Below are 26257 nucleotides of genomic sequence, written 5' to 3'. Positions count from 1 at the left end.
AGATGCACAATGGCAACATCCCCATCACCATTCCACCTCACGACGTAGGAAACCGAGTTTTTAGCACCAAGTTTAGACGCATTACTTGTATTAATGGAGCGCCTCAGCTCAAGGTGCTTTACGTCGTTTTAAAGCAGTAACACAATTAGGGTGGTTTAGATGGCAAGGGCAGTGCAAGGTCCGAGATTTGAGTGTTCGTACCAGAGGGCACGTGGGGGGTCACGAAACGGCTATAGGGGAGGGATGGGACTGACCGTAGGGGTGAGGGAAGAGAATGGTCAATGGAGAAGAGCTGAGGCTTTAATAGAGGGACGGAATTGAGGATTCGTGTGCAGATCTCTCACTGAGCTGTATAGATCTTGTTCAGAAGCGACCTGACCACAAATGAGAACTCAACCAAGTGGCTGGTCATCGCGTGGAAATTCATTGCGGCCAAACACTCTAAACACACATTTCTAAGTGAAGGAAAAAACCACGGCGAGAGAGACACACACAAACTCCAAATATACAGCAGGCGTCAGGATTGGGATCGAACCCACGACCTCCTTTATACCGGGCGAGGTAGTTAACATCTCACCACTGTGGCGCTCCTGTAAGATGTAGATAGAGGTTCTGATACACTCTAAGAGGGGCTGTCTCGAGATCCCTCTAGTGGAGGCCCTGCCACCAGCAGTGACGTTAGGAAGACATTGCACTTACACAGGTTCACTCAAAACTGCCTGCAGGGCTAAGCACTGAAAACTATTGCACGAAAATCCAATCGTTGTATAACCCCATACACCTTGCAAGAGAGACCACTAATTCTGCGTGGTCTCTCTCCTGCATTTATATAAAATGATTACACCTCTTATTTTAACCTGATAACCGCCAACATCTCATTGTCCACACGAACAGGCAGACCAAGCGAATGGAGTGCAGATTCCAGTTCACTGTGCGGCCGTCGCAGCGGACACAACGCAAACCACTAACTCCAATGTTCCAGTGTTCCGGGGACGCTCGCACGGGGTATGTTTTATACCACATTTGTTTTTAGGTTTGGGCCGCGTGGTGGTTGCATCACATCAACATTCGAGTCGTTTACCCTCCAGCAACCCGACGAGACCGTTACCATTCAAATAGATATTGCGGTCAGTGTTGTTACGTTGAGTCATCGCTGAACACGCCGGTGTTCACATGATATAATGAAGTTCTTCCATTCGGGAGCGCTTTTCGCAGAACCGTTATAACGTGGAATGTCCAGATAAGGCCTACTGAGTTAGTGTATGTAGCTGTTTTCACGTGACCAGGCTCCAAATGGTAACTTAACAAAGTGGCTTATTGAGTGTAAAGGTAAAGCTGCCAAATACTCTGTCCGCGTGTCGATTCTAAATGTGGAAGTAAAATGGACCAGGAGAAAAATCCACACGATCGCAGCGAGAGACGCGCAAACTCCAAATGAACATCAGACGTCAGGATTGGGATAGTAGGCGAGGTAGTTAACATCTCAAAACCACCGTGGTGGATTCCGGCTTTTCAGTGGCTGAACAGACGACGTTTTTGCTCAAACTAATGGGACCTTCATCAGGCATTGAACTTGGCTTGATTTAAAAAAATATATAAAAGTAGTCCCTCCATTAACGTTTCGTCCCGTTCCACAAAAACTACTGTTTACTAAAATAACTGTTAATCGAATTCACTTTTGAGTTGAAAAAGAAGTAAAAATCGCTGAGTCTGCAACAGAGCTGTTTCCACTGCCAAAACAGAAAACGTTATAATGTAAACGAAGCCAGTGGAGATCTCAACGCTCATCGATGCACGTCGTTGATTGGCTGAGGGCGTGGCTCAGCCCACTTTAGAGTGCTCGGATTGGCTGAAATCGGCGCCTGCGTGCGTAACGTAAACGTACCGTTAATCACAACGTTAACATTAGTCGAAACTATGAGGTCCTACGGGTGGCAAAATGTTAACCGAAAAACCGTTAACCGATGTCACTGTTAACCGAGGGACTGCTGTATACAGGAAAACCTCGTATAGTGTCAAGATGCGTTCTTGGTAAACAGAGTTGCTCTAAGTGGTATGCCTGCAGTTCCTGCCAATAGAGGTCAGTTGTCATTGTTGCCATCACAATGACCCGTGTTTGTTTTTGGGTTCTATGTCAACATTCTCTCCATTAACCCAAAAAAAACTCAGCATCGTTGTGTTGGCTTTGGAATCTACGTTGTTGGGTTTTGCTAAAAAACATGTACGGAGGCATGTGGGTTATCAAGATTTTTCCAGAGTAACACTCAATCATTACAATTTTTAAAGATATACTCGTTCATGGGCTCGAATTGCCATATTAATAGAAGAGATCAATCATTCGACGAGTAACATATATCATATTCGAATCAAATTCAATATAGGCTTATTTGTGCATACAATACTGTATATATATATAAAGTGCATTATGCCTTCCAAATATAGAATAGAGGTGCATCGATTTAGCATTTAGTATCCAGCAAACCCTTGCCCATCTCTGGGGTTACGTTCTTGGTAAAAAGCCGCAATAGGAAAATCTGCCTTCCCCAAACTCAAAGACAAATGGGAATAAGTATAACCCGTAAAAACCAAGTTTTTCACTCTAAATCCTTTATATGCGTGGCGGCTAGAGTCCTCTGGCTTGAGATGGCTGCCACCTATGGGTCAGATGATTGTCTGCCAGTATTAAGCAATTGGTAATTAAATATTTAACTTGTTTTCCCTAAACAGTGTAAAATTTTGGAAAAAAATTCACGAACATTAATTGTCTCGCACAACGAGTCTGTGTGCAAAATGTCAGCTCGATTGGATCACGAGAAGTGGGTTAAAAAACGACCGAAAGATTTGCACAGTCGTAAGCAAGCAAGCAAGCACGCAAACACGCAAGCAAGCAAGCACGCAAGCAAGCAAGCATGCGAACTTAATATAAAGGATTTAAAAATGGGGTTTGGTTCACGGTTCCTAACGCACGATAGAAAGAAAAATGGCGGGCGGCTGAAACTCACTGCCTGCTTACTCGAGGCTGGAAACACCACGGGACCCGGGACCCGCAATGGGCCGCTTGAGATAAGAGACGGGAGACTAGAGACAAGATGGACAGGAGATGGAGACCGGATGGAGATAAGACAGATCAAAGATCTTCTTGGTTCTTTCGGTAAAGTTATCACGTAGAAGGGAAGTAATAAAATAATAAAAATAAAACATAATAAAATAATTCTCACGACGTTTCGGCCACAACGCAAGCAGCCGTCCTCAGGTGAACGCAAGCAGCCGTCCTCAGGTGAAGAATTCTTCACCTGAGGACGGCTGCTTGCGTTCACCTGAGGACGGCTGCTTGCGTTCACCTGAGGACGGCTGCTTGCGTTGTGGCCGAAACGTCGTGAGAATTATTTTATTATGTTTTATTTTTATTATTTTATTACTTCCCTTCTACGTGACTTTACCGAAAGAACCAAGACGATGAATCCCTGCAGTCACGAAAGCTTTAAATCGAAAATCAGATCAAAGATGTAGATAAGATGGAGACAAGATGGCACCGCATGTTCTTCCGCGGCAGCAGCAGCAGCAGCAGCAGCATCGAGAGCGGTGCAGTTACGACGCGTACAGAAATCTCGTGATCAACCGCGAATGGTCCAGCCACAGGGGCACGATCAGCGAACTCTGTACCTCCATAGACTTGGCACGAAACTGCAAAACCGCAATAGCTAAACCCGCGAGAGGCAAGAGTTTGCTGTACTCTAATGTAAAAATACCCAATTTTCTTTTTTTACAATATATAATTCACCTATTGGCGTCAAATCACGGGACGAGTAATCAACTTGTAAATATTCTTCCTGCAGTAAGAAACAACTCCAGCAACAGCACCCAGAGCAGCAATGACTCCAAGGACGATGCCAGCTGCAGTTGATGTAGCTGGAGGTGAAGCTGGGCTCGGTGTGGGTGTTGCGTCTGTCGGTTCTATTAAACACAAACGCAGACGACACAACAACACGTGAACACCCAAGAGATGCACACAGTCAACGTCTTCTTCCTCTTCCTGCCATGCCCCCCTCCTCTCGTGCGGTCTCTGCCCTGCAGCTCCTCCTGCTCTGCTCGTTGCTGCCTTGGGCCACCTCCACGTCGACTCCACAGTCACTCGAATTCGCCACTTCTACTCCCCTCGCTCTAGACCTGCCCCTCCGGCTCCACCCTGGTGCCTCCACGTTCATCGCCCTCGCGGTTACCCCCTCCTCTATTGCTAAGGCAGCCCCAGCCATGTGAGCCGACTCCCTCTCTCCGCTCGAGTGAGATGAGCACTGCCACTCCCGCCTCCTTCCCCAGCTCTCCAGTTCTGACCGATCCAGTCCTGTGATCGCTGTTAGCGAGTAACACCTCGAGAGGGTGATGTGGCCAGCACCACGCCCGGCCACCTTTGTCTCAGCAGTGCTGGCGTTTACACAACGCTCCAAAGTTAGGGAATTGAACCCAGGTCACTGGTTCTTAGCGCAGTGCACACACACACACAGGAAGAATGACCCTGATGAGAGTGTATCCTACTTCCTGTCTCTCTCGCTCTCACCTCATCTTATCCAACTGGGTTCATTGGCTGCATTTCTTGAGCCCTGTTGAGAGAGAAGTGGACACGCGTCAATCACACATCCCGATCCTCGCCCACATGCAGCCTGTGTCACTACCACAGCTGGGAGTCTAGCCCACGACTCACACCTGCCTGACACCCGCATGGAACCACTGATCATAGCAATCACTGACCATGATGTGAAAGACATCCTTTATTTATCCACGTTGAAGCCCATTGAGAACATTGTCTCTTGTGATGTGTGTTATTTAACCACATGAGAGCCCATTGAGTTCACCATCTCCTATGACTGACTCAGTCTCACATGACCACCCCCACTCATATGGAGCCCCTGTCACTGACAGCAGCCACGGCTGGGAGTCTAACTCAGGCGTCCCAGCTGCCAGGAGCTCACGCAGGCTCCACTGAGCACAGCTCTGAGTCACGAGCAGGCAGGGAGCTGGAGTCAAACTCAGGCCCTTGGAGAGGGCCGGCTCAGGGTCTCTGGCGTGGCCATTGTGAGCCGTGTTCTATCACTCACTGTGAGGTTCTGGTGCAAGTGCGGTCGATACTCACGGGACTTCTGGTTCTCTTGGCTGACATAGTCTCATCCTCCCCCTGCAGTAAAAAACAACTCCAGCAACAGCAACCAGAGCAGCAATTACTCCAAGGACGATCCAAACTACAGGTATCGGAGGTGGAGGTGGAGCTGAGGTTGGGGTTGCGCTTGGTGTTGTCTTTGTCGGCTCTATTAAACACAAACGCAGACGACACAGCAACACGTGAACACCCAAGAGATGCACACAGTCAACGTCTTATTCCTCTTCCTGCCATGCCCCCCTCCTCTCGTGCGGTCTCTGCCCTGCAGCTCCTCCTGCTCTGCTCGTTGCTGCCTTGGGCCACCTCCGCGTCGACTCCACAGTCACTCGAATCCGCCGCGTTCGCCACTTCTACTCCCCTCGCTCTCGGCCTGCCCCTCTGTCTCTGCCCTCGCGGTTACTCCCTCTTGCTAAGGCAGCCCCAGCCGTGTGAGCCGACTCCCTCTCTCCGCTCGAGTGAGATGAGCACCGCCACTCTCGCCTCCTTCCCCAGATCTTCAGTTCTGACCGATCCAGTCCCGTGATCCACTGAGATCCTTCACACCATCCTGGTTTCTGTGCTCCGCAGTGTTTGCTCCTCCTGGTTTTCAGGAGGAGCAGACGCGCCGTGGCTTTATCGAACGCGCGTTCTGGCTCTACGCGGTGCACCTAATGAGGCCTTAATTCTAGATTTGAAGCTTTCATGACTGCAAGGATTCATATTCCTAGGATCTTTCGGTAAAGTCACGTAGGTAAAACATTAAAATTAATAAAAGTAAAATAAAATAAAAATCACGACGTTTCGGAGGCAACACAAGCTTCCGTCTTCAGGTGGAACCGTCACAGCCACGACAGCTGTATCAAGTAATGGTTGGAGAGGGGGAAGGGCCAAGTACGACACACTTTTTATTAATATGGTAAGGTGAGGCTTAAGAGGCTGAGCCTTTGTTAATTTTAATGTTTTACCTACGTGACTTTACTAATGAGGCCTGTTTTCTGGATCACAGGGGTGGTGTTTCGGCTTGACCCTGTGAAGACTCTCATCTCCTTGTCGAAAAATAGTTCCGTGAGGGTTCTGCCTCCATTGGAAGGTGTGAATGAACCGACTGTATGAACGATTTAATTACCATGCATGTTTTTTTTGGTGTGAAAAAGTAACACACTCAACATGCACAACGATGCAATGGGAATGTTCACACAGTGCCGCAAGCATCTCGCCATCAAGTCATTGAGGACTTTAGACGGCGAATCAGCGACAGAGTCGGGGGTGAGCGTCAGGCTGGGTAATCATTGTCAGGGGAGAGCATTGGACGCGAGTTCTGCGGTGCGGGAATGAGACGGGGGTTTTATGTTAAGGAGTGTGCACACGCAAGACATGGAGAGTGACTCAGCATCGTTTAGTAAAATAACAGAAATCTCGTAGAATTAGAAACACAGAGGGAGGGGTGATCATTTCGAGCCCAGAAAAACAACCCTAGTTTTCCCACAATGTCTATTTTTTGTCGAACACGGTTTTTCCTAAAACCTCATTTTCTAGGAACGTAACCCCCAGCGTCCGGCGAGGCCTGCCTGTGAATGTTACATAGTGAAGGTGCTATAATACCGAGCCTAGATGGAGGCCATTGTTCATGATTCTCTCGCGGCTGTGTTCACCGGCGAGGTGTTCACCCTCAACGCACGGTTGCTGAGTATCGTGTTCTGTAGGTGAACGGTAGAACAGCTTTTGATGATATTTAGCCAACTTCGGCAGCTGCAGGCAATAACGCCAAATGGTGTCATGGACAGCCAGCAGGAGAGGTCAATCATCGCTGTGCCAGTTTCTTGTTGACGCTGTAAATCGGCTTGCAGCTCCTGCATCGGCACTTGAAGTGAATCCGAATCAGAAGCTTATTTCCTGAGCTAAGAAGCTATTTTTCAACATCCCACAAGAGGACAACAATCTCATGGGACACACACAGGGACAGACAGGAACTTACAATGTCATTGGCTCATGTAGACAACTCAGCAAATAGTCGAGTTTCTTATACTACAGGATGTGATATCTGTGAAGAATAACAAAGACCCTTTATGCCTGTGCCACAGAGTGTATTTTAGTGGTAAATCTGGACAATAAAGAGAATTTGCATTCTCGCTGAGCGAGAATGATAAAGTAGTGTGTGTTAAATAGATCCAGGGAGGACATAATGCACACCTGGTTCATTGTGAACGTTCAGCTGCAGATACCCGATGTCTTGCATGCTTGGCTTGTCGTATCGATAAACCGTGACCTCACAGCGATATCGCCCAGCGTCGTGGGTCTGGATGTTGCTGATGGTGATGGAGGCGTTACACGTGGACTCATCACCCACCCAAGTCACCTGCAATGGCCTGAGGCTTCTCTTTCTGTAGTACGCCTTGTACACCTTGACGGCAAACGTGAGAACACGCCAGGGCATGACTGTGTGTCCACATAACACACGTGCTCATATTCTGAAAACTGACATAATACGTAAATAACATTGAATTATTACAGATAAATGTATAATAAGCCTACAGTTTAGGAAATGACTCTTCTTTCGAGTAGAGAGAACAGAGAGAATTTGAGATTATTGTAGCTGAAGATACAATACTATTCTGGTGTCTGAAAAACGTTAAAGTTGACAATAGGACCAGCAAAGGAGAGGGGGTGACCTCCATTGAAATAAATGAGTACGAACGGGCGTTAATAAAGAACATGTAATCATCATTGCGAGCAGGAGGGTGTAAGTAATAGTGTGCAAGTGTGACAGTGACGCACCTTCTCATCGTGTCCGCCTATGGTCCTGAACCACTCCACCAGCGTGTGTCTGATACCCGTGATGGTGCAGGTGTAAGAGCAGGGCAGGAGAGCCGTGCTGCCCACTGTGGCGTCCTTTGCATCCGGGGTGACAACGGCCAGGTCTGTGGACAAACCCACGATGGTCACATGAGCAGAGGGAATGAACCTCTGGAGGAGGAGGTGGAGGTGCTGGTCTCACAACGCAGTGGTGACAATTAGGACAGAGAGAGAGAGAGGGCAAATACTTTCCGTTAGACGAAGCATCTCTTGCGGTCTCTAGCAGAGCAGTGCAACGCTGCATGTTAGAGAACGGTCCACAGAAGGGGATGTTTTAGAGCTACCTCTGAGTTCCCTTCAAGTGGAGCCGAGGTGGTGGGATGTTAACGACCTCGCCTGGTATACAGGGGGTCGTGGGTTCGATCCCGATCCTGACGCCTGCTGTATGTTTGGAGTTTGCGTGTTTACTCTCCCCGTGGTCGCATGGATCTTTCTCTGGGTCCTCCGGGTTTCCCCTCCATATTTAGAAAGATCCGTGTAGAGCATTTGGCTGCTATATATATTGGATCCACACGGCAGGGACGATTATTTTCCGATGATGCATTGCAAATTAGAGTAATGTTTAACACGTAGGCTTTTGCGACCAATATCATCCATAATATAGGTTTTTGGGATTAGATCGCGTAACTAGTTATCGAGAAATGGTTGTAATATTTGAAGCATGACACTCAGACAAACAGGTAAATCTGTCCAATGCAGCTTTGATGAATGCTTTTTTCGCCTTCACACCAGTTACCTGATGTGGGTCGGTTTCTGGAACATGGGGGTGATGGTTCGGCTATGCGAGGTTTAACGCTAAGATCATCACCTTCGAGTCAAAGGGTGCTGCATCCGTGTGAAGGTGTGTCTGAATCTACTGTGAGACATTTATTTACCACGTATGTTTTGTGTGTGTTTGTGTGCTAACGTAACACACTTAACACGTACAACGCAAATGTTTACACATTTCCGCATGCATCTAGCCGTCCATTCGCTGATGACAATGCCATACGAATGCCTAGATAGCGAATCATTTAACATTTAAGTGACAGTGTTAGGGGCAAGCGTTTGGTGTGGGTGCCGTGGTACGGAAAAATGAGTGGAGACGGAGGTTTTGTGTTGAGGCGATATTAAAAACTAACGAGTGCACACACACACAAGAAATGTAGAACGACTCAGCATATATTAGTACAAAAACAAGCACAACATTATTTTGGAATTTGTAAAACAAAGAGGAAGCGGGTGATAATATTGGACCCAGGAACGCAACCAACGTTCTCATGTTAGGTCTATTATTTTCCGAACGCGGTTTAGCTCAACGCGCAATTTTCCAGGAACGTAACCCCTACTTTAGACGAGATCTGCCTGTATTCTTGGTTCTTTTGGTAAAGTCACGTAGAAGGGAATAAAATAATATAAATAAAACACAATAAAATAACATTCTCACGACGTTTCGGCCACAACGCAAGTAGCCGAAAGAACCAAGAATATGAATCCCTGCAGTCACGAAAGCTTTAAATCGAGAGATCTGCCTGGTTTGTTTAACTGCCAAGAGCTTGGAATTGGGCAAATTAAGTGCAACGTCTGATAACCGAATAAAATGTTATGATCTTCTTGGTTCTTTCGGTAAAGTCACGTAGAAGGGAAGTAATAAAATAATAAAAATAAAACATAATAAAATAATTCTCACGACGTTTCGGCCACAACGCAAGCAGCCGTCCTCAGGTGAAGAATGAAACACCACCAAGCTTGGACGGCTGCTTGCGTTGTGGCCGAAACGTCGTGATAATTATTTTATTATGTTTTATTTTTATTATTTTATTACTTCCCTTCTACGTGACTTTACCGAAAGAACCAAGAAGATGAATCCCTGCAGTCACGAAAGCTTTAAATCGAAATAAAATGTTATGATATTTGTGTAGTACTGTTTTTATTTATTGAATAATTTCACCTGGATAATCCGTTGAGAAGGAACATCTATTTACAAGGGTGCCCAGGTGACCAGGCTAAGATGACAAACTCATGGGACTTGACATCCGGATTGTTTGCTAATTGAACAATGAAAGTGAAGATTCACAGGCAGGAGTTGAACCCAGATGACCATGGTTCTAGGTGCACGGTTCTGTCACATGTACGTATTCGTGTTGAACTGTTTTCACATCGTACGTAGCCAACCACGGAGGTGCGGGGGAAAGACAACAAACCAAACACGAAAGGCAAAACGTGAATTTGTCGGGTGGACATTGAGTGCTAGGGCTGGGCTCCATGACAGATGATGGGAGTAGTGAGTGGTAGGACAGACCTATGAAAGACGTGAGACAAACCTGTTTGTGGGTGGATGTTCAGCTGTAGATACCCAATGTCTTGGATATTTTGTGGATACACCGAGACCTCACAGCGATATCGCCCAGAGTCGTTGGTCTGGATGTCGCTGACGGTGATGGAGGCGTCGCACTTGGCCACATCACCCACCCAGGTGGCCTGTAAAGGCCAGTGGCCACTCTCTCCATAGGGGTATTTATAAAGCTGTGGTCAATAAAGGTGAAAGCAACACACAGATCAGATGCGTTATATTATTTCAACATAAAATTCGTCTCCAGGGCTTGCAACTGGGCTGGATTAACTGTTGACCAAGGAGCTTCACGTGGAGACTGTTTTAAAATGGCTGGCCCATGCCCCCGCCCAGTCACGTGACGAGGGGCCCTCGATCTGTATAGAAAATACCAAACCTGTTCATCTGCGTTGCATATTGTAAATGCTCAAGGGTCATGTGACCAAGTTTACGAACAAGACTATCATTCCACGCTTGCGCTTGCTGCAATTTAGCGGCAAATGGCGCACAGAACGGACAGAGAAGTAACTCACCCTCTCCTCACGCCCGTCGATGGTCCTGAACCACTCTACCAGCGTGTGGGTAACGCCGCTGACTGTACAGGCGTAGGAGCAGGGCAGAATAAATGTAGTGCTTGCCATGGCGTTCATTTTATCTGGGGTCACAACCACGAGTTCTAGGAAAACCACACACAACGCCCACATTAGTATATATTTTGTCTTATATAATATGAATGTATAAACTCGAAACATTTGTCAGTAACAATGCGTTTGAAAGTACAGAACAGGCAGACCTCGACGAACGCGGGGGGTTACGTTCCTGGAAAATGCCATGTTGGGCACAACTTTTTCGACAAAAAACAGACCTCATGGGAAAACTCGAGTTGCCTTCCTGCCTTCGAAATGATCACCCCCTCCCTCTTTGTTTAACTAATACTACAAGATGCCCGCACTCGTTATTGTACTAACGGATGCTGAGTCGTTCTCGTGTCCTGTATGTGTGTACACTCTTTGTCAATTTCAACGCAACACAAACCCCCGTCTCCATTCTTCCCGAACCACGGCACTCACACCTTACGCTCACCACTAACACTGTCACTTGAACATTAATGATTCACCATCTAGTCATCCGTATGACTAACTTTCTCAATAACTAGATTCATGCGGTAATGTGTGAACATTTACGTTGTGCTGCTGTGCGTTTTGAGTGCATTACGTTATCACACACAAAAACATACCCACACGTACACAGACATACACGGTAAATACATCGTTCTCACAGTTAATTCACACATTCCAACGGACGCAGCACTCTCAAGGCACTACCTTTTTTATGCAGATACGAAAATGTTTGCAGCGTCAAACCGCGTATCACCGAAATATCACCCCCGTGTTATGGAAAACAAACCTCATCAGCCACAACCGTCGAGAGACAAAACACGTGTTAGATGAAGCCACGTTGGGGAAGGGATTCGTCTATATATTATTTTTTTAACCAAATTTTATTCCCGTGTCTCGTCATTAATAAGAACATTAATTGGGATATCTCACAGAGTGGTGCAACGTGTCTTGCTAGAGAACCGTCCGCAGAGCAGATATCACAGAGCTGACTGAGATTCCTTCAAGCGACCTCTGCTGGTCCACACAGTTGGGAGCAGGACTTTTCCAAATGGGAAAATGTCAAAACTGGGTGGTTTTTAACTTTTGCCGACAAAACTGGATCCCAAATGTCAAAACTGGGTGGTCTTGGAAAACGACAGGCAAAACAGGGTGGTGCTTTTTGATATGACAAAACTGGGTGATGTTCAATGTGGACAAATGTCAAAACTGGGTGAAGAAGGTGTACGATTTAATGTATCATTTTGTACACGTTTAGGTCCTTGCGTTATTCATCCATATGTCGCCACAGATTTAGAGCGTTCCAAATGATGTTTCTCGTGGCTCATGTTCCATACCTTGCACCTCAAACTTCCCGTTTGCATACTGGCACAGTGTGCCAGCTCGCTACTACAGTAACACTTACTTGCCATATGTATACTGGCACAGTGTGCCAGCTTGCAACTACAGTAACACTCACAGCTCGCGAACATACCCTAACTTGCCATTTGTATACTGGCACAGTGTGCCAGCTCGCTTACTTGCCGTTTGCATACTGGCACAGTGTGCCAGCTCGCTACTACAGTAACACTTACTTGCCATATGTATACTGGCACAGTGTGCCAGCTCGCTTACTTGCCGTTTGCATACTGGCACAGTGTGCCAGCTCGCTACTACAGTAACACTTACTTGCCATATGTATACTGGCACAGTGTGCCAGCTCGCTTACTTGCCGTTTGCATACTGGCACAGTGTGCCAGCTCGCTACTACAGTAACACTTACTTGCCATATGTATACTGGCACAGTGTGCCAGCTTGCAACTACAGTAACACTTTCAGCTCGCGAACATACACGAACTTGCCATTTGTATACTGGTACAGTGTGCCAGCTTGCATGCTACACCTACTACAGTAGAACAACGGTAGATAGTGTTTGCGTCGAGAAGTATGGTGCTGCACACTTAGAACAAAACATGTTTGTTACATATATATAAGGGAAAATGTCAAAACTGGGTGGTTTTTAACTTTTGTCGACAAAACTGTATCAAGTGTATTTGACAAATGTCAAAACTGGGTGCACCCTGAGTGTCCAAAACTCAAGTTTTTGGCCACCCAGGGTGCACCCAGTTTTGACATTTGGGATCCAGTTTTGTCGGCAAAAGTTAAAAACCACCCAGTTTTGACATTTTCCCTTTTCCAAATTGCTCTTCCACATAGAACAGCGCTTATCGCATGACAATCAACTAGATGCGTTTTAATTCTCAGAATTTTTATTTCGTCAATTAAGTGCAGAATTGCAGATGGAGTGGGCTTAGTCCATCAACTGACTCGACTTTAGGTCTCGGTTAGCTCACAGACAAATGTCTGGACTTGACCCCATGATTCTGAGTGGCGCTAGCTCAGCACTCTGACCTCCGAGTCACCTCCTATCCGACGTGGTTTTAAGACTGCGTAAATGGCGGTGAGGAGCTGTCAAAGATTCTGATGTACATTGGTGGTGATGAGATCGTAGCCAGGGGTTTAACCCAGTTCACCGTGGCACTGGGCCCATGGCTCTAAAGTGTAGATGTTGAGTTCTACATCAGGTCTATAGGATAGATTATGGAGTTGTGGGTGGTAATATAGACGACGTTTGAAGGAAATAACACAAACCTGATGGACTGTTGACATTCAGCTGTAGATACCCAATGTCTTCCATGTATTGTGGATACACCGTGACCTCACAGCGATATTGCCCAGAGTCGTGGACCTTGATGTCTTTGACGGTGATGGAGGCGTCACACTTGGACACATCACCCACCCAGGACGCCTGTAAAGGCTTGGAGCTGCTATTTCCATTGGGGAATAGATAAATCTGTGGTCAACAAAAGCGAGAGCATGCACAGATCAAAGATGTATGTATGTTGTATGTATGTTGAACTTCTTTGGCACAGTACATAGCAGAGGTGGGACAAAGTCATTGTTATGCAAGTCCAAGTCGAGTCGCAAGTCATCAAATTCATGACTCGAGTCTGACTCGAGTCCAAGTCACATGACTCGAGTCCACATCTCATAGGTGGGACAAAGTCATTGTTATGCAAGTCCAAGTCGAGTCGCAAGTCATCAAATTCATGACTCGAGTCTGACTCGAGTCCAAGTCACATGACTCGAGTCCACACCTCTGGTACATAGTCAACCGTGCTAATCGAAGGTGCGGGGAAAGGACAACAAACTAAACACAAACAGCACTTTTAAAGAAACGAGTTTTCAATCTAGATGATGATTTAAAAGTGTGTAGCTCCAGTGGCTTCCTAATATCATAAGGCAGAGCGTTCCAGATGGCCGCAGGAGCGCATGTGAAAGCTCGATGGCCAGCCAAAATCCGCTGAGACGATACCCGGAGTTCGCACCTAAAATGAATAAGAATGTCTTTAACATCTGTTGGATGCCTTTTACCGAAATCACTATACAGGAGATGGTAAGATGTAGAGTTAGCAGGGTTGGCTACGTATCGTGCGAAAGAAGTTCAACATACATACATGCAAGAGGCCTGGATACGATCTATACATCCGCGGTCATATATACGGACGTTATGATATCGCAATACCATGTGACGTCATTCCTTTTGTACATATCAAACAGTCTACCAGCACATGCATGCTAATTGCATTGTCTCCCAAAATGTTTATCAATACTAGTAGGTGTATCCGTTCTTCGCACGGAAATTAATAGTTTAGTCCTAGTTTTAAGTTTATTCAATGAACGAATGTAGATGAAGATAGCAGCCCGTGCCTCATTTGGACGTGTCCGTCCAGCCAGCAAAACGTTCGTCTAATATGATAACAGTTGCCGCGCATTTGTGCGGGATACACAGCCTACGCGGAGGGTGGGGATGCGTGACGTCAGCAGGCACACTGCGTAACGCTGCCGCATGCGGGTGACATCACAGATGTGATGACATCACAGATGTGACATCACCGCTCATTTGCCGTGCAATATATTATATCCATTATTGCGCTCCCCCTACCAAAAAAATACAAAAGTATATTTTTTTACTTTTTGCATTGTGTATAGTCTGGAAGCTACCCCCACGCCAAATTTCAAGTTTATAGCATGTTGGGAAGTATGCTAAGCATTTCAAACAGTCACACATTCACAAATTTCACTTTTATATATATATAGATAATCCTGGGAGATACTTTTTTGAGACGGGGTTTGGATCACCCACCCTTCACCACTGGCATAGTATGCATAGAATGAACGTGAGCAGATACAGCAGTATAGCTGTAGCACACTATAGGGCAGTCCTCGACTTACGAATATAATTAGTGCCTGTGACCCGTTCGTAAATTGGATGTTTGTAAGTAGATGACGGCATGTACATGGTTCCAGTGATGTAATTTTTATCTATTTCATTTGTACACTTTTATTAATATACTCTAATGATCGAGATACATTACCATTATATACTATGAATAGGGAAAACAATATGTATTCATCTTGATTTGAAGCTTTTGTGACTGCAGGAATCCATACTCTTTGGTTTTTCGGTAAAGTCACGTAGGTGTAGAGGAGTAGAGGAGAGTGGTGGCGTCGCGTGCGCTGTCCGGTGCTGTGACATCACGGGACGTGGGGTCGCACGCGCCGGGCAGTGCACGTGACGTCTCGCCTCAGAGGGTATTTAAGGGAGACCCCGTGACGTAAGCGGGGTCACTGGAGGAACGGGGATAGTGGAAGGGGTGAAGAGGGAACCCTTATACTGATACCTGTTAATAAACCCTGGCGGAAGCCCCTAACTCACCTCCGTCTCCGAGTACCTCCGTCTACAACAGCAACAACTACTTAACATAGGTATAAAATAAAATAAATCACGACGTTTCAAGCGCAACACAAGCGTCCGTCATCAGGTGGGAAAGCATGATCTGCTGCTGAGGCAGACTGTTTTAAAAGGTTTGAAATGGGTGTAGCCCAAGGGTCATAAAGAAGTGGGCGGAGTTAGAGACGTTAATGTGAGAAATTAGCATGTAAATGTAAGATAGGAGAGCGGCCTCCTCGCCGAGGGCACGGAAGTGGCTATGTTAATGTGAGAAATTAGCGTGTTAATGTGAAATCGAAAAGTGATGCAATCCAAAGGCATGGGTGCAACCCAACGGGTGCAATGCAAAGGACATGTAAGCATGAGAGATCAAAGAGAGAGGCATAGAGAGAGACACACAGAGAGTCAGAAATAACAGCTGACAGGCAGGTAGGATGGAAACATCACAGTCAGTTAAGACTTTACCTGGTTAATAACGTCCTACCACTGATTGCCATCGGCAGTGGATACCGATTCTCATTTAAATGCATTCATTAATCCCCCACCCCACATCGCTCAACAAGTGCTCACAAGTGATGCCATCACATCTACCCCTCTATTTAAGGAACGAAACGGGAGGATTTCTCCACAAATCTGACTGTCGCCTGATGCAGCTGGTTGTTGTTGTTGTAATTACTGGATTGTAAATGTTGCGGCTTGGCTCTCCAACACACCGGTGTGCTGTACTAGTAACGAATTGGCACGTTCTGTTTACGTGACAAACCCCGTTACTAATTGCCTGTGTCAGGTGGTGGCGGGTTTAATGACAAAACATTTATATATTTAAGCGATCTAACCCAAAACAACTTTTATTATGGATCCCCCTCCCCGTGTTCCGACAAGCCGCGTAGAGCCGAAAGACGCGTTGAAAAAAGCCGCGTTGGGCAAGGTTTCCCCGCATTAGATGTCTTGCTATTGTAGTGACAGTTTGCTATCTGGTGGCCATGGGGGCTAACTACGGGTATGGGTGCGGTATAGAATGACACGTAATGTAAGCGACCACAAGGGGGGAGTAACTGGGCCAAGGGTCAAGGATGGGATCGAACTGGAAGCTCCTGGAACCCGCGAGAAAGTTACAGCAGGGGGGCGTGGCCAAGGGCCAAAGGCCACGCTGGGGGATATAGGGGAGAGGCAAACGGGGGTTTGGGGCTGTCATGGGGGTTCGGGTCCTGGCTGTCGTCGCTGCCATCGCCGCCATCTTTTCGTTGTCATCGTTGTTGCTGCATAGCTAGCCAGTCATCGCTGTCGTCACTATCTAGTCAGTCAGCTCTATAGTTGTACATCGTCGATGTCACTGTATGGGTGGCTAAGCTATAAGTAACTCAGCACTTATGTTATCCCATGACCCTGTCCTTAAAGTATTAAGAAATGAATAAGAAACCCTCTATACAGTAAGTCTTGTCTCAGAAGTCGTCTCATTACACTATGATAGAGCGATTTGAAACTCACCCTCTCTTCATGTCCATCTATGGTCTGAAACCACTCCACCAGCGTGTGGATAACGCCGCTGATTGTACAGGTGTACGAGCAGGACAGGAAAACCGTGCTGCCTGCTACGGCGTTCATTTTCTCTGGGGTGATGACCATAAATTCTAAGGAAACAACAACACACGACACCCACATTAGTACATTTCGTATAGAAAATGAGAATAGGTTTTACCCTTTCTGGCAATAAAACAGGAGGGGTGTTGAGATCTTCTTGGAAATAATAAAATAAAAAAAATAAAACATAATAAAATAATTCTCACGACGTTTCGGCCACAACGCAAGCATGTTGAAATGTTGAGATGTTCAAGCGCCGAATAGAACCGTTTTCAAGACATTAAGTGTCGCATTGACCACACGCAGTTATTGTGGTGAACATGCAAACAGACATGGATCTGATAATAGATGGCATTGTCTATGAAACTGATTGGCCTGCACCAGAGACAGTAGCCTTCTTTATGTCCTAGTCTCACTAGCAGTGTCAGTAGACCAGTATAATAAGACATGTTTACTTATGTATGCATTGCTATTCATAATAATATTCTAAGAGTTATATGACATTGTCTTTGAAACTGATTGGCTTGCACCAAAGGACAGACGTATTTATACTCTTTGATTCTTTCGGTAAAGTCACGTAGGTATTTAATTTGTCTACCCACGTGACTTTACCGAAAGAACCAAAGAGTATGGATTCCTGCAGTCACGAAAGCTTCATATCTAGATCGACTTATTTATGGCCTAGTCTCATCAGCTGTGTCAGACCAGAGAACGCCTAAAGGCGAACAGCACAAAGACAATGCACGTATCAGAGCGTCTGTAGCTTGGGTGAGCATCCATATCACGTTCTGATGGCAATTGTTCATGAGATTTATAGCCAGGAGTTGAACCCAGATATTTGTATCCTTATAGTGGCAACATGTCATGAGATTCATAATCAAAGTTTTTGGGTTTAGATCGCGTTATTTATAAATGTGTCGTAACCCTCCACCACCCGACACGGCCAATCAGTAAAAAAGTGTCACGTTGACAAAAGACAAATAGTTCACTGCTTCAGCCCACCGGTGTGTTGAAGCGTGAAACCACAACATTTACAATTTGAGTAGCACGACGTTTCGCTGGTAATTGCATCCAGCATCATCGGGCAATTCGCCAGAATGGTGAGGGGCTCTGCTGTGTCTCCCGTTCTTATATAGAGCAGCAGCAGCAGCAGGGTGACGTCATCATTAACTCATCAGGTGCAAAGATTTGAGGGGAGGTTATTGTAATTATATACTAGATTAGTAATCAGGCTTTTGTTACGATCTAAACCCAAAAACGTTGATTATGAATAATATTGGTCGCGAAAGCCTACGGGTTAAAATGTCATGAGATGCAGAATCCATTGGATCCCTCAAGGTGCAGCGCAACCTTTAGTGTTACGAGTATGGCCCACAGAAGTAGATGTCACACAACTACCTCTGACATCCCAGGAAGTGACCTCAGGTCCATGTGTGTGTGTGTGTTGAACTTCTTTTGCACCATACGTAGCCAACTGTGCTAACCGGAGGTACGAGGCAACAACAACAACAAACTAAACACAAGAAATCAGTTATAAATACATTCGTTGGTCAATTTAGATGATTTATAAAGTTCACAGCTCAATAGCTTCCTAATATCGGAAGGAAGAGCGTTCCTGACGCTCGCAGAAGCGCATCTGAAAGCGCGCGATGCAGTGACCGATGGCGAGCCAGAAGCCGCTGTGAGGATAACGAGAGATCGCGTGATGATGGTGTATGCTCCTTAACGATATCAGCAAGGTGGTAATGTGGTTCATTTGTGGCAAGAACTTCGTGTGAAATAAGTGCGACCTTATAGTTCAAGTTCATTTATTAGGTGTAGCCCTGTGAGCCATTCGGCTCTTGAATCGGGTGCAACCGCAACAAACAAAAACTAAAACATGAACAAAAAAACATATTTAAGTGACTATGTGACTGAGTGCAAACAGAAAATCCAAGAAAAGGAAGCAAAACATTGCAGAAAAAAACACCGCACACCAACGCTGTGTGCAAAAATCCCAGTGGGATGCAAGTCAAACAACCAACAACAACCACAAGACAACTTAGATAATGTATGAGTTTCTGCAACCTGAAGCCAATGCAGATCGGTGAGCACTCGATGTACACGGCCCCATCTTGCAGTGCCCGTCACGACACATGCCAGAGAGTTTTGTACACGCTGCAGTTTGCAAATGTTTTTCCAGACATCCCGTAGAGTAGTGAGTTGCAATAATCGAGCCTTGACGATATTACTGTACTAGGCTACGTGCCACCGTGTTGGCTATGTCACGACTCAGGCAGTAGAGGGCAGTACGTCCCCATCTATTCTGCTACAGAGTTCATGTCGCATTTGAGTCGGGCCGATTTTCTTGTCGCCTGATGAAGACCGCTTGTGTCACGATCGAAACGTCACGAAAGTTTCAAGTAAAAATCATTAAATTAGCTTTCTTTTGATTGTTATGTATTTATGTATGAATCATTCGTTCCCAGGTGATCGATGGCTATTGTCACTGCCCAGATAATAGTTAACTAGCGATGATGGTGGTGGTGGTGATGATGATGGTGGTGATAATGACGATGGTGGTGATGATGACGATGGTGGTGGTGATGATAATGATGGTAGTGGTGGTGGTGATGATGATGATGGTGGTGGTGATGATGATGGTGATAGTGGTGGTGATGATGGTCGTGGTGATGATGATGATGATGGTGGTGGTGATGATGATGGTGGTGATAATGACGATGGTGGTGATGATGACGATGGTGGTGGTGATGATAATGATGGTAGTGGTGGTGGTGATGATGATGATGGTGGTGGTGATGATGATGGTGATAGTGGTGGTGATGATGGTCGTGGTGATGATGATGATGATGGTGGTGGTGATGATGATGATGGTGGTGATGATGATGGTAGTGGTGGTGATGATGATGATGGTGGAGGTGGTGGTGGTCGTGATGATGGTGGTGGTGGTGATGATGATGGTGGTGGTGGTGATGATGATGGTGGTGATAATGACGATGGTGGTGATGATGACGATGGTGGTGGTGATGATAATGATGGTAGTGGTGGTGGTGATGATGATGATGGTGGTTATGATGGTGATGGTGATGATGATGGTGGTGATGATGATGGTGATAGTGGTGGTGATGATGGTGGTGGTGATGATGATGATGGTGGTGGTGATGATGATGATGGTGGTGGTGGTGATGATGATGATGGTGGTGATGATGATGATGGTGGTGGTGATGATGATGATGGTGGAGGTGGTGGTGGTCGTGATGATGGTGGTGGTGATGTTGATGATGATGGTGGTGATGATGATGATGGTGGTGATGATAATGACGATGGTGGTGGTGACAACGGTGCAAGGCCGTAACTATAATCTATATTGGGGGGGACACACTCCCTCCAATAATCAAATATGCTCAAAATGCCCCCCCCCAATATATTTCTAAAAAAAATATTTTTTTAAATAATAATTTCGATGCTATGTAAATAAAAACAACAATTTGCTAAACAATATCTGTTAATATGATTGTGGTTATGGTTGTAATTTATGAATCCCTAATCTCTGCCATTACATACAATGAAACCAGAAAAGTTTAAAAAAGTAAAAACAGAGCATTGTAATACAATACACCTTTCGATTAAAAGCTTTCGTGACTGCAGGGATTCATCTTCTTGGTTCTTTCGGTAAAGTCACGTAGAAGGGAAGTAATAAAATAATAAAAAAATAAAACATAATAAAATAATTCTCACTATTTTATTATGTTTTATTTTTTATTATTTTATGACTTCTCTTCTACGTGACTTTACCGAAAGAACCAAGAAGATACAATACACCATTAGACATTATTGTAAAAATAAATACAAAGTACATCCCATGTGTTAGTGAATTTTTTTATATTTTAGGCAGAAAATGGCAGGAAATGAGTTTTCAAATTTAGATTTTTTTTTTTCTGGAGGGGGCCAGACCCCCTGGAAGATGTGATCCCCCCCAATGTTGACTCCATGGCTACGGCCTTGCCACGGTGATTATGATGATCGTCAGAGTAGTGTTGGGCTATGTCACGACTCAGACAGTAGAGGGCAGTACGTTCACATCTATTCTGCTACAGAGAGTTCATGTCGCATAGCAGTCGGGCCCATTATTGTTTCGTCATTCTCCGAGCGAGAATCAAGGTGCTACACCGACGTTGATGTTACGGTGATTTTGTGCGCTCACTGTGCTGACCGGCCTTGTGAATCTGGCATTCAGGTCAGGCGAAACGAGTTGTGATATAACAATAGGTTGTGATATAACAATAGGTTGTGATATAACAATAGGTTGTGATATAACAATAGGTTGTGATATAACAATAGGTTGTGATATAACAATAGGTTGTGATATAACAATAGGTTGTGATATAACAATAGGTTGTGATATAACAATAGGTTGTGATATAACAATAGGTTGTGATATAACAATAGGTTGTGATATAACAATAGGTTGTGATATAACAATAGGTTGTGATATAACAATAGGTTTTACTCTTTCTGGAAATAAAACAGGTGTCAATATACTCTTTGGTTCTTTCGGTAAAGTCACGTAGAAGGGAAATAATCATAAAATAATAATTAAAATAATTAAATATAAAACAAGACAATTCTCACGACGTTTCGACTGCAACACAAGCAATCATCATCAGCAATCATCAGGTGTGAAATCCACAGCAATTTTTTTTTGCTGTGGATTTCACACCTGATGATGATTGCTTGTGTTGCAGTCGAAACGTCGTGAGAATTGTATTGTTTTATATTTTTTCTTATTTTATTATTTACCTTCGACGTGACTTTACCGAAAGAACCAAGAATATGAATCCCTGCAGTCACGAAAGCTTTAAATCAAGAGTTGTAGTTAGTTACAATCGTTTTGTCAGGTTAATGAGAGAGATTGTTAGGTAGATGTCACGTTTTTGTAGTTAAATAGTTGATTACTTTTACGAAAATTTAAACGGTTATTTAATGCTACTTCGGTTCTTGGTTGAGCATTACTTTTGTTAGATCACGAAATTAGCTTTCTCAGCTATTGTCACTGCCCAAATAATAGTTAACTAGTGATGGTGATGATGGTGGTGATGAAGATGATGGTGGTTGTGGTGGTGGTGATGATGATGATAATGGTAATAATGATGATTGTGGTGATGATGCTAACTGTAGTGGTAGTGATGATGGTGGTGATGATCACGGTGGTAAATGATGATGGTGATCATGAAAGTGATGATGATGGTGGTGATAATGATGATGGTGATCATGAAAGTGATGATGGTGGTGGTGGTGATAATGATGATGGTGATAATGATGATGAAAGTGGTGATGGTGATGATGGTCATGATGGTGATGATGATGGTAGTGGTTGTGATGGTGGTGATGATGATGGTTGTGATGGTGATAGTGGTCGTGACGATGGTGATGGTGGTGATGGTGATGATGGTGGTGATAATGGTGATGATGGTGGTGATGGTGGTGATGGTGATGATGGCATTGAACTCACGTGGTGCTGTTCCTTGGCGCTGCGCCCCGGACTCCGAACCATTCCCAACCCCCACGCTGTCAGTGACCACCGTTCCTGCGGATAAATCAGAATCTCAGAATCAGAATTTATGTATTGATTACTGGAGGAATCCGATGAGCTATGAAGCTCTTTTTCACAGATGATCCAGTAGGGCCACGGGGAAAGAACGTTACACTGATGACGGTCGCATTAGCGGCGCCACGGTGGCTAGGAGATGTTAACTACCTCGCCTGGTATACAGGAAGTCGTGGGTTCGATCCCGACCCTAACGCCACGGTGGCTAGGAGATGTTAACTACCTCGCCTGGTATACAGGAGGTCGTGGGTTCGATCCCGACCCTAACGCCACGGTGGCTAGGAGATGTTAACTACCTCGCCTGGTATGCAGGAGGTCGTGGGTTCGATCCCGACCCTAACGCTACGGTGGCTAGATGTTAACTACCTCGCCTGGGATACAGGAGGTCGTGGGTTCGATCCCGACCCTAACGCTACGGTGGCTAGGAGATGTTAACTACCTCGCCTGGGATACAGGAGGTCGTGGGTTCGATCCCGACCCTATCACCATGATGGTTAGGAGATGTTAACCACCTCGCCTGGTATACAGGAGGTCGTGGGTTTGATCCTAACCCTGACGCCTATTGTATATTTGGAGTTTGCGTGTTTTCCCCGTGGTTTCATGGATTTGACTCCGGGTCCTCCGGTTTTTCCCTCCACATTTAGAATCAACATTTGGCTGATAGACCTTTCCACGTGATGATAATGATGAGCCACTTCGTTGAGCTATCATTTGTGGCCAGGTCGCTTCTAAAAAATGAGCTACGTAGCTCAGTGGGCCTCACCTGCTAGAATAACAATACCGTAGTTTAGTTTTGTGATTAGTTCACGTCTAGATCCTTCTGGAGAAGATGCTATCACCAATCCGTGCCAAGTGGAGCGAGATCGTATTACCGACTGGCGTCTATGGGTCTCTGTGTGTGTATGAGTCTCCGTGTGAATCAGTAGGTCTCTGTGTGTGTCTATGGGTTTCTCTATCTATGGGTCTCCTGTGTCTAAGGGTCCCTGTGTGTGTGTATGGGTCTCTGTGTATGTCTGTGTGTCTCTGTGTGTGTCTATGGGTCTCTGTGTATGTCAATGGGTTTCTGTGTGTGGCTAAGGGTCTCTATGTATGTCTGTGGGTCTCTGTGTGTCTATGGGTCTCTGTGTATGTCAATGGGTCTCTGTGTGTCTGTGGGTCTCTGTGTGTGGCTAAGGGTCTCTGTGTATGTCTGTGGGTCTCTGTGTGTGTCTATGGATCTCTGTGTATATCAATGGGTCTGTGTGTCTATGGGTCTCTGTGTATGTCTGTGTGTGTGTCTATGGGTCTCTGTGTATGTCTATGGGTCTCTGTGTATGTCTATGGGTCTCTGTGTGTGTCAATGGGTCGCTGTGTGTGTCTATGGGTCTCTGTGTGTGTCTATGGGTCTCTGTGTGTGTCTATGGGTCTCTGTGTGTGTATATGGGTCTCTGTGTATGTCAATGGGTCTGTGTGTGTGTCAATGGGTCTCTGTGTCAATAACGAGCTCCAACCCCTTACAGGGCACACATCTGGAATGCAATTCTTGATACAGCAAATCTGGCTGTGACGGTCCCACCTGATGACAGAGACTTGTGTTGCCTCCGTGACTTTACCGGAACAAACTAAGAGTATGAATCCTTGCAGTCACGAAAGCTTCAAATCTAGAATCAATTCCAGGAACTCCGCGGTTGCTGCGTCAGCGATATGACCCCTGCAGCATCCCACCACCTGAGCATTTTGAATGACGTGCCTCTGAATAGTGTGTGTGTACGTGTGTGTGTGTACGTGTATGTGTGGGTCATGTAGCCCGCATGCCCAGCCACCGCATGCCTAAACAGCTTTTGTTTGGCCGGATCGAGGGGGCTAAACGGGCGCGGCACGGGCTGGAGAAGAGATGGAGTGATGTGGTACAGGAGGACGTGGAGCTGAGTGAACTTGCCGATTACTGGTACCAGCGGTGTCAAGATCGGCCTCAGTGGAGGAGGCTCGTGAAGGACGCTACTGGGCAGTTGGAGGCAGTCGCCCTCCAACAACAACGGAGGGCAGAGGAGCGACGCTCACAACAACGAGCGGAGCGCCGGGTGGCTAAAACAGCAAGTTGGCACAGTAGGAGGCACAGGTGGTGCATCGGCCACTCGTCTCAGTGATTTCAGTCAGTTGACCCGTGGCACCTGGGTCTGTCCCGTGACCTCCTGCCAGCGGACGTTCGACACTTCACGTGTGTGTGTACGTGTGTGTGTGTACGTGTCAGTATGTGTGTACGTGTGTGTGCGTGTGTACGGGTGTGTGTGGGAGTGTGGGGAGCGGTAGTGTAGCGGTTAGCGCTCAGTTGCGCTACAAACCTGGCGAACCGGTTTCGATTCCCACTCGCGACCAACACCAGTGACGATTATCTGAACCGGTGATGGGCCCCCCCTAGGTCCACTCAGCCTCAAATTAGTACCTGGTGCGGTGTGTAAACATTGCCACTGGGGAGACAAAGGCGGCCGGGCGTGGTGCTGGCCACCCACCCCCTCGTGTACCGTTCCGGCCTTCATAGGTGCTGCTCGCTAACAGCACTTGCCCCAACAGTCTGTTAAGACTATGCGGGGGATCTTTATCTTTGTGGAACTTCTTTCAAGGCCATTGTGAACCTTCAAAGGTGAGAGACGCTTTGGCGCAGGTCGTGAACCCAGGATCCTGACTCAGCGTGTCCGTGACACCGCCGCCATTGTGAAACCCACGACGTATGTTGCCATTCTAAAGATGCAGATATGACTCTTGACAAAGAGCTTTCGTGACTGCAGCAATTCTTATTCTTTGGCTCTTTCGGTAAAGTCACGTCGATAGGTGACTTTACTGTGTTTGTCAGTAAACATCATAGGGAAGTGTGGCGGGGGAAAACCCAAAACCAACATCTTGCACGAGTCACGAGACACAAAGAGACATAGAGAGACGTAGAGATCGTCAGATGTAATCTCCCTCGCCTGGCATGCAGGAGCGCGTGGGTTCAATGCCGGACCCTGGCAATGCGTGCTACTGCTGCTGCTGTATATTTGGAGTCTGCGTCTCTCTCCCGGCGGTGATCGCTGCGTGGATTCTTCTCCAGGTCCTCCGGGGTTTCCCTCCACATTCATGCTCTCAATGCCCAAGTGACGATGCTGACGATATCGGTCACGTGGTTGAGCTGCTATGATTTGTGATGGACACTTCGCTTCTGATAAACGAGCTACACCGCTTAGCGGGGCCTCACCTGGTAACAATAAGCAAAGTTTAATTTGAGTATTGGTCTCTGAGTGTGGGTCTATGTGGGTCCCCATGGGTATCTGAGTCTCTCTGGGTCTCTATGAGTATGGGTCTCTGTGGGTCTCTATGTGTCTCTGAGTATGGGTCTATATGTATCTCCATGTGTTTACACTATGAG

The 26257-nt window shown here is 46.0% G+C and overlaps 1 protein-coding gene across 3 annotated transcripts in view; it reads right to left on the bottom strand.

The window, feature by feature from the left end:
• Positions 1–506: 506 nt before the first annotated feature.
• LOC144737952 (cell adhesion molecule DSCAML1-like) overlaps positions 507–26257 on the bottom strand; it is a 34109-nt gene continuing 8358 nt past the window's right edge. For 2 of the 3 annotated variants that reach the window (XM_078620860.1, XM_078620859.1), the window contains 10 exons: positions 22780–22854; positions 17175–17317; positions 13544–13745; positions 10829–10971; positions 10288–10489; positions 7907–8049; positions 7322–7532; positions 5129–5300; positions 4556–4598; positions 3827–3954 (listed from right to left, as the gene is read on the bottom strand). In XM_078620860.1, the coding sequence (XP_078476986.1) occupies positions 4562–4598; positions 5129–5300; positions 7322–7532; positions 7907–8049; positions 10288–10489; positions 10829–10971; positions 13544–13745; positions 17175–17317; positions 22780–22854 (1328 nt within the window). In that variant the 3' untranslated portion in view covers positions 3827–3954; positions 4556–4561. Of the gene's footprint in view, positions 3955–4555; positions 4599–5128; positions 5301–7321; positions 7533–7906; positions 8050–10287; positions 10490–10828; positions 10972–13543; positions 13746–17174; positions 17318–22779; positions 22855–26257 lie in introns of all 3 variants that reach the window. The other variant, XM_078620861.1, reaches the window with a different exon arrangement.

Source organism: Lampetra planeri, chromosome 76 (genome assembly GCF_965212315.1).
Source record: "Lampetra planeri chromosome 76, kcLamPlan1.2.h2, whole genome shotgun sequence".
In the NCBI taxonomy this organism is placed as follows: domain Eukaryota; kingdom Metazoa; phylum Chordata; class Hyperoartia; order Petromyzontiformes; family Petromyzontidae; genus Lampetra; species Lampetra planeri.
Note: the sequence above shows the minus strand (reverse complement) of the source record. Positions and strands in the feature narration are given on the sequence as shown.